Source organism: Chiroxiphia lanceolata, chromosome 3 (genome assembly GCF_009829145.1).
Source record: "Chiroxiphia lanceolata isolate bChiLan1 chromosome 3, bChiLan1.pri, whole genome shotgun sequence".
NCBI lineage: Eukaryota > Metazoa > Chordata > Aves > Passeriformes > Pipridae > Chiroxiphia > Chiroxiphia lanceolata.
The window spans coordinates 10,847,721-10,859,884 of NC_045639.1; the positions used below are offsets into that span (position 1 = coordinate 10,847,721).

At 39.0% G+C, this 12,164-nt stretch overlaps 1 protein-coding gene across 3 annotated transcripts in view; it reads right to left on the reverse strand.

The window, feature by feature from the left end:
* The window catches only part of VPS54 (VPS54 subunit of GARP complex), a 47,564-nt gene that overhangs the window by 30,994 nt on the left and 4,406 nt on the right, over positions 1–12,164 (reverse strand). For 2 of the 3 annotated variants that reach the window (XM_032684307.1, XM_032684308.1), the window contains exons 3-7: positions 7,024–7,185; positions 5,938–6,179; positions 4,393–4,471; positions 1,806–1,840; positions 403–534 (exon numbers count right to left, since the gene is read on the reverse strand). In XM_032684307.1, coding sequence (XP_032540198.1) covers positions 403–534; positions 1,806–1,840; positions 4,393–4,471; positions 5,938–6,179; positions 7,024–7,159 — 624 coding nt within the window. In that variant the 5' untranslated portion in view covers positions 7,160–7,185. The remainder of the gene's footprint in view (positions 1–402; positions 535–1,805; positions 1,841–4,392; positions 4,472–5,937; positions 6,180–7,023; positions 7,186–12,164) is intronic. The other variant, XM_032684309.1, reaches the window with a different exon arrangement.

Below are 12,164 nucleotides of genomic sequence, written 5' to 3' on the forward strand. Positions count from 1 at the left end.
AGTGCCTTGAATCTGGAATTTTCCTGAGATGTGAGAAAAATAATAGTCTTACACAGCGTACAACCTCTAGCTTTCCCTTGTCATGGAAATGCTCTCCCTCCCTAAAAAACTGCTCCACATCTTTGAAGTTCTCAATATATACCTGCTTCACTAAGTTTTAGCCAGCTACTACATCATATACAGATTCTTTTTTCCAGATTTGACAGATTTATTTAGCAGGGAAAAAATAGTTCTCTTTTGGTAAGATGCTTCTCTAGTAACAATCTGCAGCCTGATGTAAAATGAGAGAGAACAAAGCCCACAAGAGTGGTGTCTCAACAAACAGTACCCAACAGCAGCAATGGGGTTTCTTTGTAGTACCTAACAGCTGCAATGGATAACAACATCTCACATCAGCTGTACCTTTTCTTGAAGTAACTTGGAGGAAGCTGCATCACGATTTCCTTTCCCACCAGCGGTACTAAAATGAGACCATGGTAAAACGGTATTAAATGTTAAGGAATCTTCCAAGGCAAAATCTGGTTTCATAAAAATCTGAAATAGAAAAACAAAAGAAATAAATGTGCCTCACTCAGCCCTACATTTTCTGCCCCAGTTAAACACACCTCCTGTCTCATTAAGCTAACAGAGACCTTATTTGTTGATGTCAAAATCCAGATTTTCATTTATCGAGGCAAACAAATGCATTCCAGACCTTACAACCGATCTACTTTACACTTTAAAAGCTTCTGTGATCTGACAAAATCTTATCTTCCTAAAAGTGGAAGGCACACGTCCAAAATTGCATGGGTGTTCAAGCACCTGAGATGATCTAAGCATCCTGAGTGTGCAAACATAGGCAGCATTAAAGTGCAGGTGGGTCCTCTAAAGAATCTGAGCCAACCTTCTCCACTAACTGGGGCACCCTGCTGCTGGATTTCTGGGGCCACAGCTTCTACCAGACTGAGCCAGCTGTCAGGGTGCAGCAAGTGTTGCCAGGATGGAGCAGAGCTTCAGGCTGATCTCCTTTAGCAGGATGCAGCAAACACGCTCAGGAAGAGTCAGTAACATGTAACATTAATGCCTTGGAGAACTATTGATCTAAAATTCTCTCCAATAACATTATTTACACTTGACAAAACCAGTACAAACCTTGAGCTTCCAGGCACACAGTAGAACCCTTCTCCTTGTATTTATGGAGTGTAATTTCAAAAGGTTCAACATAAACTACAGTATCACACCACACTCAAGCATTCTTGTTTCCTGGACTTTAAACAATGCAGTGACAGCTATTCAAATCACAGCCCACACAACTGGCACAGAGATGCTGCCCACGTTAACACTCTGACTTCTTAATGTACCCAGAAAAAATTATTCAGACTAAAACAGAATCTGGAGTTGTGTCTTTGGCCAACCTAACACCGAAAGTACATATATACTGCATGCATATATGCAAGAGCTTTGATCAAGGATTCAAGGAGTTAAACCTAATGCTAAGTTGTACACTATGCAATATTCAAGCTTCTGCCAAACTCTTCAGTTTCCCTTTTCTCCTAGGGTGGCTAATTTTGTCAGTTCTGAGGTTTTAACTTTTTCTTATTTAAAGATGAAAAAAAAATGGTATTTATATTCTACTTTAAGTGAAAAATCAAGACCATGGGTCTAACAAATCGTTCTTCATTTTTTTTTAATTCTGAGCACTGCAGATCCTCTTGAGAATCAACCCAAGTCATCAGCAAGGACAAAGTTGCTACAGAGCACATGCATATATTCAACACTTCATGTGAGAAAACCTTACAAAAGCTTAGAGTGCACAGAAGCCATACCTTAGGTACTTGTTCCAGATCTGTTCTGGATTTATCTAAAATTAAACAGAACACAAGTAGTCATTCATAAGCAAACAACAGAATACAATTCCCTTGAACAAGACAACGATGCCATGTTCCTCACAGAGAGGGAACAGGGTTATAAATTGAAATGAAACATTCTGACCGAACATGAGGAGAACCTTTTCCCCCATGAGGACAATCGAGCATTGGAGTAGGCTGCCCATCCTTGGAGATTTTCTGGCTAAAGCTCTGAATGGCTTGGCCTGACCTCACAGCTGAACTAGTTTTGAGATGGCAGCTGCACTAAAGACATTCTGAAGTCCCTTCCAACCTGAAATATTCTGATTCTTTGAAATGCTCTGTTGCCCTTTGTAGTTCAGGTCTCATGCTCGGAGCACTCAAAGGTGCTTGCACTTGGCTGATTTGACAGTGACAATGACATACAAAGCACTTCACATTCATTAATGCACTAGAGCAAGGGCCAGTAAAAGGTCCTTCTACCATCATTCCACTTTTGATGCTCCAGACTGAAGCTGCCAGCATAATCACTTCGGCAGAGCGCTTGGAGATTGGATGCACAAAGACTGGCAAGAAGTACAAACAAGGGCTCAGGACAGAGTCCCAAGCACAGTGAGCAAGCAGCACAGCAGCTGTACTTCCCATGAAGTAAGCTGACCTGACAGCTGCAGAGGGTGAGGGAGTTGAGCTGGGGAAAGAGCTGCATTATTATACATCAGCAGAACTTGAAGAAAAGGCAAATTCAGACTCTTGAGGTTCAGTCAAAATCCCCTTTTCCTTCCTTACTCACTAACTTAGGAGCATTATGGAGGGAGGGCACATTGGAGGACAAAAACGTTAAAGAATTTAAAAGCAACAAGCCCATGTCTCTGCTGGATGGTCTGCTCACCCCTGACAAACATGGTAAGTGCTAGCTCAGCATCCTCTCCCACATTGCTCTCACCTCTTTGGTTTTCACTTGATTTGTTTCTTATTTTATTTGTATTGAAATACAAAAGACAACCTCGGAATCATCCTGCTGTCCTCAGTCTTTGACAGACCAATTCTTACGGAAGTGAAAGGCCAAGTCTTGTGGGCTGGAGTTAGAGGAAGACAGGAAATGCTAACAGCAGAAATTACAGAAAATTTTGAGATTCAGTTAACCAAATGATGCTTCAGCTAGGAACTTTCTGGCTACTAAGGACCTCCCAGTTAATTTGGTGACACTAATTTTCTTTTGAAAAACAAAAGACTCAGACTCTTTCAAAATGGATTAAGGTAAGACTGAAGAAGGAACTTTTATTCTGCCATATGTGCCATAGACATTCAGGAGCAGCTATTCCAAAATAACACCCATATTAAAAACACCCTGCAGAAGGGTTTCCTTTTGCACAGAAAAGGAGGAAGAAAGTCAACTGAAAGAACTTTATTGAAGTAAAGTACTGAATGCTTCTTGCTGCATTATCTGTAGACATTGATATAGATAAGCCTTATCAAACAAGGATTGGTAAATGAACCATTTTATGCTAGCATTTTTGAGAAAGTAAATTAAAATAAATATTAAAAACTATCTCCAAGCTATGAAGTGTTTCTTTTCCTTTTGCTCATCTTTTCTTTCTCATTTTGCCTCTCACCTTCCTTTGTCTAGTTTCATATTAATTGAATATTGCCATAAAATCTTGAAATTCAGCCTTGCCCAGTTCTGAGCTCCCCAGCACAAGACATACTGGAGTGATCCTGTGAAGAGCCACAAAGACAACTAAGAGACAAGGAGGAGAGGCTGAGAGAGCTGAGATTGTTTAGGCTGCAAAAGCCCAGGGGAGATCTTACCAATGTGTCTAAAGATCTGATGAGAGGGTGTAAGGAAGACATAGCATTTTTTTCTCAGTGGTCCCCAGTGGACAGAGGGCAAATGGGCAGAAACTGATAAATGAAAAATTCCATTTGAACATAAGGAAATCCTTTTACCATGAGGGTGGTCAAACACCAAAACAGGTTGTTCAGACGGGCTGTGTAATCTCCATCTGTGGATAAATTCAAAACCTAACTGGACACTGGCCTCCCACTGGTGACCCTGCTTGAGCAGATGGTTTGGACTAGACCATCTTGAGATGTCACTTCCCACCTCAGCCACCCTGTGATCCTCGTAGCAGAGGCACAGGAATGGCCCTGCACTGCTGTTCTTCACTGCCAACACAACAGCTGCTACAGATTTGATGCAACAGTTTCAGTGGATGTTAAAATAAAAAGCAGTTAAAGAAAACACTGCTGGGGACACAATGACCTGCCATGAATGCAAACATGCCAAGAAAAAGTTTCAAAGCAGATATCACAAGCATTCTGACCTATAAAATATCAGCAATGTTCTTGAATAATTCTAGTCAACCATGTTTGAGTTTTCAATTACTGTTACAATGAAATCATCACCAGCTACTACTGCACATGAAGCCCTTGAGCAAGTAACAGATGATCAGTATGTTATAGAATCAATAATAAATAACATTCATAACATTCATTATTGATGACATAACATACTCATACAAAAAGACATTACTTTTTAATGACTAAAGGACAGCTTTGACTGTACCGTGTGTGTGTAATAGAGTCCTGCCAAAGGTATCTTTAGGAGTACAAATATTCTTGCATCTTTCATGAACCCTCTCTCTCTGCAAAAGAGAAGATATATTAAAGAATTATTCTGAGGCTTAGAAACCATTTTTAAAAAGTAAGTTTTTTTTCTTTCAAGTAGAACATTCAGTGAAATACAACTGCATTATGCCAAATAATTCTGACAAGTTCACAACATTATTTTCTTCCTGTAATAAGCTCAGACAGTTTGTCCAGGTAAAAGGTACCAAAAATTTCAACCTACAGTAGATAGGTTGTTTTTTTCCTGTATCTTTACATTTGAAAGAAAATGAACACAGAAGTTACTGAAGAAGTGTAATAACTTCTCTACATAATGATATATAAACATAGATCAACTGTAATTACATAAACATTTATTTGATGTCTAATCCAGAAATCACACTAACACACAATGAATGCTTTTTCATTACTAAATTAAATTGGATCAAAGTAGAAATTGCTTCCATATCTTACTAATGAGTACCTTGCTGAAACCACATATCTTGTTTCATCATGCTGAGCTTCAAGTTTCATACACCACCAGAGACCACAGTGGTGAGAAATTATGTTTCTAAAGAACACCAATGTTAACTAGATTTCTGCTAGAAGCTACCTCACAGGTCAGCTCCCTGTTTTCAAAATCTTCTTCCATTTAGCAGTCACTAATGAAGTGCTAATTTTACAGGATGAAATCTTAAACATTTAAAATGCTGAATATGTGAGTTAATGGTGGCAATAGTTCAGTTGTAGTTCAGTTATAGACAATTCACTTCCAGTCTTTAACTACAATTACGTAAGTAACATTTCCTGCAGCAAATTCTGAACCAGCAAAAAAATAAGGAAGTTACAAACCAAGGAAGCAGAAAACAGCAGGAGACTTCTACATGTTCTTTCAGTGAAAAAGAAAAAAAAAAAGAATACTACATACTTACTGATACCTGTATTTTAAGAGTTTGTAGAAGTCTCCTACTGGTCCTGGTGTCCTTAGATTTAGCTTAAACCTTCCTGTTACAAAAGAAATCATCAAGATAATAGGCCTATTTATAGTTTAAGAACTTTGTGTATAAATGTTTAGATTGAAGACTCTTAAGAAAGTATCTTCAACCCTTGTAGCATGTAGTCATTTGACCCAAAGGTCTGAGAATGCTATGTTGGCACTGTAGAGCCCAACCATTAAACAACCCTCACAGAAAAAAAAAGTATTCTGAATCAGAAAGAATAAATATGAACTGTAAGCCTTGGTGCAGAGCTCAGTATTCAGAGAAAGAAACTAAAAAAAAAAAAATATATATGAAATTGGCCTGGGACAATTCAGACAGCATTTCCCACATGATGGATACTGAGATTATAAAACAAGAAACATCTAATGAAGGCCCAACGAACACTGAAAAGGAAATTAATTATCAGCTAGCTGTATGATGGACTACTAGCAGGGACATTCTAATCAGAAGAAGGATATCCTTCTGGTCCCTTGCACTATGTGCATCTACCTGGGCATTCTTACCGGAGTGATTTCCTGTTGGTATAATGCAAAATGTTCCTTGGTGATCTGTGGGAGGTAGAATGAAGGCGTGACTTCAGTGTCCACAAAGTCCACTCCCCATGTTTTTGTAAAGAAATCAGATTCCCTTTTTGCTAACCTAGGATCATTTAGTGCTGCTGGGAGATTGACTTTGGAATGATAAATAGTCCATCTTTGCTGATCCACAACTAGAGATGGGCTGTCACATAAGTTACTTGGATCGCCTGCAGCACAAAAGACAAGACAGTTTGTTAAGGTCAGAAACAAAGCTGTAGTTTTTGCTAAACTGTGGTTCTTAAGCCATGTTTTCCCAATTACATAGTGGATTAGCATTATCTATGCAAAAGACAGATGATGTTCTTCAGCAACACTTCAACTTGCACTGCTATCAGATTAGCCAACACAAGGTTCCAACACAGTATTGGTGTATTGACACTCATTAAATATATTTAGCTCAACAGCATTAGTTTCCACTGAAGACAAAAAAAATTCGAACCACAAACAGATTTCTAATATTCTGAACTTGATCAGAATGACAGCTGCAATTCATTAGCATTATATATCATAACTCTGAAGATCCCACCCCACCTACTCATTTTTGTAAACTAAGCTTTAGTGCACCACAGCAGCTGGAACTGTGACCAAAACCTGGTTTTATGACAGCACTAGAGACTTGTAACAGTACTACAGACAAGTCTCTTGCTTCGTAGTGCAGAAGGGCTGGGACGTTCCACAGAAGTAATGCAGCCAGACTCCATGCACACTGGACACATCTGCTGCAGGCTCTGAAAGACTATACCCCCTTATTGCATGGAGTATGGATTACAGCTGCAATGTGGAATCATATCCCATCTCTAATGGGACCATCTTAAAACAAGCTGCAAATAGGAAGTCTCTCCTATTGCTCCAAAGGGACACTGGGTGGCACAAAGCAGAATTACAGCACACTTGGACAAATATGACTATGGCTCAGTGCACTACACCCACTACGACAAACCCTGACTGAACAACTGCAAACAGTTTAGTAAATTCAACTGCATTCTCACTCTCCCTGCACACCAACATTACCTGTGGGTTCCTTGGGACACACATCAGGCAGTGACTGCACAGGGCGAAAGCGTTTCGTGGCATCCATTTCTTTTTTAAAGAAAGCATCACTGCTGTTTGACTGAGGCACTGGTGAAGAACTGTGGCTTGATGCCATTGCATAAAATCACCACTTGATAAAAGCTAAATAGGAAACAGTAAATATCAAGGCTTTAATATGGCTCTGCTGACACACTGTAGCAAAACAATGACATTCCAGTATTTTTTAAACTGCAATACTTCAACTGACACATTTCAAGAACAACAGGAGAAAGTTTACTTTAAACATAAAAACAAAGGGCAGAATATAACTTCATAGTCTGTTCCTCCCACACCTCTAGGTTTGGAGGATAGCTTGTTCTTGTGCACAGCACCAATAAAATGTTACATTAAAAAGAAAAAAAAAAAAAAAAGTCTTTCAGGCACTTCTTGCTTCCTTGCCATACTTACTGCAGCCATAGTGCACACATTCACAGTAGAATTTCCTCTCAAGTATCAGGAAACTTGGAACTTGAATCAGGAAAATTGATAATTCAACTTTTCATGGCTGCCTAGTAAACTACAGTTTACTTCACCACAAAAAGTATTCGCACAGACAAGACAATTAAAACATAGATCAAAAAGCTTCAGAGCAAGGAAAGTCCCACTAATTTTCAGTTCAATTTTAAGCTTCCAATTTGAAAATAAACAGCCTCAAAAAATTTATATCAGGGCTGAACTTAATGAGTTCTTTCCATCTGTAAACAAAACTGCATTTCCATCAAAGTATCAGTCAGTAGTAAAATGCAGAACTACAAGAGGTTTGAGAGTTTATTAAAACCCTTAAACAGAGATGTTTATTAAAACACCCCCATAATGTACAGCTCAAAGAGAGCCTGTTCAAAGGGACCGATCTGGATCCTTGCCTTTAAGGAGAAATTAAATGCATCCAGCAAGATCTTAGCATTTAACTATCAACCCTTAATGGACACCTAAATTACTCACTACCCTGTGAAGGAGCACAAAAAGATAAAAGGCCTATTTTATCTTCAATCACTGAAGGAGGCACAAAGAGATGACTGTACCTCCCCCTGTCAGATTCTAACAGCATCACACACATTACAGCAAATCCCATTTGGAAGAGAAAAAAAAAAAAAAGTTCTACGTTCTGAATGAGGTTGAAAGTGTCCTACAGAACAATTCTCAAGACCAGTTAAGATATGTAAGTACAGCTGTAATAGAGCATCCCAATGAAGAGGCCCATAGTAAAAAAACCCTACTGGTTGACACAGAGAATTGCAACAGTCAGAAATAGAGAAAACCTTTCCAGACATCTGACAAACATCATAAAGCATCAGTCTCTCTCCACAAAAAGCCCCAAAACCTCCTTTTTCTCTACTACTTCAATTGCATGTTCATATTTTTATGTTCTTCCTTTGACATTTCCAAAGCAACTTCTTTCTTCATGAAGCTCTTCCCGGATGTTTTGGGGTGGTTTTGTGAAAAACCTAGTTTGCTAAAATGACAGTGTTTTGTCATAATATTCTTAAAAAACACATCCAGTGCTCTGCTGCAATGACCAAGTCTCCCAAAGGCATACAGTAAATTTATCTGCACTTGGAACTGCTTCTGAGTGCTGTATTTGCAGCTTTTCTCCTGTAAAAGGCTCTGTAATATGAGACACAGTCTGTTCTAGCCAGATGTATGAGCAACTAGGGCAATTTGTAGAAAGCACTGAAACCTTGTACTCTTGCTAGCAAGTCTTTCATTAAGCCTTGCTCCTTCCCCACAACGAAGTACTACCTAAAAGGACTGTCTAGGATGTGAACTGTCTCAACTACATAAATCTGAGTGGAGAAAATGCTAACAGCATTATGCTAGTCAAAGATTAAAAATAAATTCAAAAGACAGTTTAAGACTGAAGTCTAGCTCAGTACCTCAGCTTTTCAAAAAACAAACTATACCTACTCTTGCACAGATATTTTTGTTACTTATCACCATAAAATATTCACTGACTAATCTTAAAATAGAATGAAAGGAGTACAATAAAATATCAGTGCAAGCAGTAACCTCCATATTACTGAGTGAATTTAAACAAGATATAAGGCTTCACAGGCAGAGGCCTTCTTAAGTGGCAGGCAATCTGATGCTGTACTAAATTATTCATAGTTAACAGCTATTCTAGTATCCTCATAAGTCAGGACCTTATGGATAATTAACCTCAATGAACAGCCACATTTGCACAGGAATAAACCCATCGGTACTGCCCCAAACCAGGCATTCCTCAAAATGCAGTCCTTAAATCAGGCAAGGAAGTGCAGCTTCAAAGAGAGAAAGAAAAATGGGCAATAATGCCTGAATTAAATTCAAATTAGAAAGGAGCATTTGCCAAGTCCATAAGTAGACAAAAATCCTGCCCTACACCCAAACCCTCCTCTGTGCACTAACTTTGCCCACAGCTGGAAAAGTTTCATTTGTTCACCAACAGAACAGCTGTTCCTTCTGCTCCACTACAAAGCATTCTATAGCCAAACAAACCTATAACCAGCCTCCCGAATCAACATTTTAAAATATGCAATAATACATAAATTTGCTGATCTAAACATACCAAAGCAAATGAAACGCAATGTTAACACAGAACAGAACTGCTGCAGAATATTTTATCTCATTCAATTTCCCATGCAAGTGAAAGGCAGGTAAATGCAGTTAACTGCACAAACTGTGCAGAATGAGTTATGAAATGGTGACTCCCCGTGAGTATCTTACTCAGAAGAACCTATGGCCACAGTAAGAATATGCAACCGTGTAACTTCATGACATCAGTATTTAAATTGTATACAATTATGTGTTACATAAACTGTGTTCTCTCCAGTAATCACCATAAGTTACTCACATTTTGTCTAGCAATGTGTATTAAACTAAGACAATTAAAAAAAAAAACAACAAAAAACTTTAGAGGTTAGATACAAGAGTAATGATGGAACCTGGAGCCCATGATTATGGTTTTAGTTACAACATGCCTTCAAATATATTACATCTATTTTGTACACAATGTATTAATTTCCTTAGCTAAAATTAAATTACACTGTTACTGTAATGACTCAATATCGCTGAAGTTAAACCAAATGAACCGTGGCAACAATGAAAATATCTCTGATGAGTTGAATTTACAGTTTTCTTACAGCCTGAACACATGAAGGGTAACCTTTCATCTTACAGCTTCCTCTTTAAAAGCATTCCTGTTCAATAACACGCTCAGCAGCTACGATATGACACAGCTGTACAACTCACAGCAGGGAACAAAACGGCTGCCATGACGAAAGTAATAACCACATGCCTGGATACTTGTACAGTCAGCAAAACAGAAGATCTGTGCAGTTAGTAATGTATTAATCACATGACTCCTAAGAAGTTATTTCTGTGATGACTACGCTCTGACTCTGGAGTTTCGCACCCGAGGTTTCAGCTGTTAGAAGAGAACACAACAACCAACCAAGTGTATTACTCAGAAGTAATTGCCCAGGGCAGTTGTAACTCTGCAGCGTTGGCTTGTTTTTCCAAGACTTGTACAAAAGTTCTTTGGAAACTGTCTCTCCATATTCCGAGTGTTATTCACATGCTTTGTGCTTATGATGGTGAGTCTTCGCTACCGAAACATCCAGTACTATCACAATATAAACACCTTATTAGAGAAGGTGCAAACTAAGCCTTGTCTATTCATGGATACTAACTTCATATTTCTTTATTTTTGGGGAGATTTTAATTAGCATTATCAACCCATTTTCTATTTCCTACTTAAGATGACAGTTTTGCACAAGTTAATAATTTTTACCGGGAATTTTCACGTGTGCATACTTTGGTTTGTAAAGCTTTAATTTGTATTAATGCAAATTAGAATTTATTAAGCCAGTATAATCCCTGCAAGGTGCCTCACCATTTATGCATTAAATAAACTCATATTTCTCCTTTCTCTGCACTCTCCCTCTCAAATGAAAATAAATCTACAGCCCACTAGTAATACCTTCAACTTAAATTGGCAGTTTTGATAAGCTAGCTGGTACTTCAAAGGACACCCAGGAACATGGAGTTTATAAGCTTCAGCTCTTCAGACACTTCTAGAACCCGCCCTCCAAACTTTACTTCGGCTTCAAAAGCCGAAGTCATATCAGAGAAGAGACACTAAGCACCCAAGGGAAAGACAGCGGGGTTCCAACTGACCATACAACACTGTGCAAGCTTCCCTTTAAGTATTCCACATTGTCCACTGTGTGCCCATTGGACACCAGCAGGTTCTTCTGAAGAGGTACACTCTGCATCCCAAAAATAAGGCAGGAGAAGTTTCTCTGTGAACACAAATGGCACAGGAAAGTCCCCGCTGCTTTTCATGGCTTTGGCAACCCAGGGTGAAATGAAAAGATTGCAAGTACTGTTCTGGTTATCCAACACCCTTTGGAAGAGAAAACCATAAGAAGCCACACATAAATTAAGCTAAAGCAAAATATTTCACCTCTTCTAGAAGACACCATAAATACCAAAGATCCTTATTAAGAAAAAGTATACCTGAAACATAACTGAAGGAGAAAAATGCCCAGGGGATTCCTTCCAGGGCCTCAACAGCCAATAGCAAGTTGTTATTGATCTAACGTATTTACTCTGTCCTCAAAAGTTTAGGTTTCCCTACCTATTATTATGCAGCTCTTTTTGCTAAATCACCATGACTTCCCCTGTAACAGGGAAGTCATGGTACGAGCAAAGTACACACCACCTTTGCAAGACAATGTGAACCAAACTGTGTTAACACAAGCTTTCAGGTTTTTTTTTCAACCACCTAATAATTCCTCAGGCTGAAATTTCCACACTTGTCCCTGGTGCCCTGAGACAGACATCCCTATTTCAGAGGAGGAGCTGAGAAGATTAGTTTGGAGCAGAAATGTTGAAGCAGTTTCAGAGAATGAGCTGTAGCTGTTCTGCTAAGCCAAGCTCTTTCTGAACAACCTACTTCCACCCTGGGCTTTCAGACTAGGAAGCAGATGACTGTCAGGGGGATGATGAGGCCGGAGTCAGAGGACAGCTGTGACTTGTCCCCATGGCAAGGCATCTACATTTGGGGCACACTCCAACATCAAACCTCTTTACACAACTTG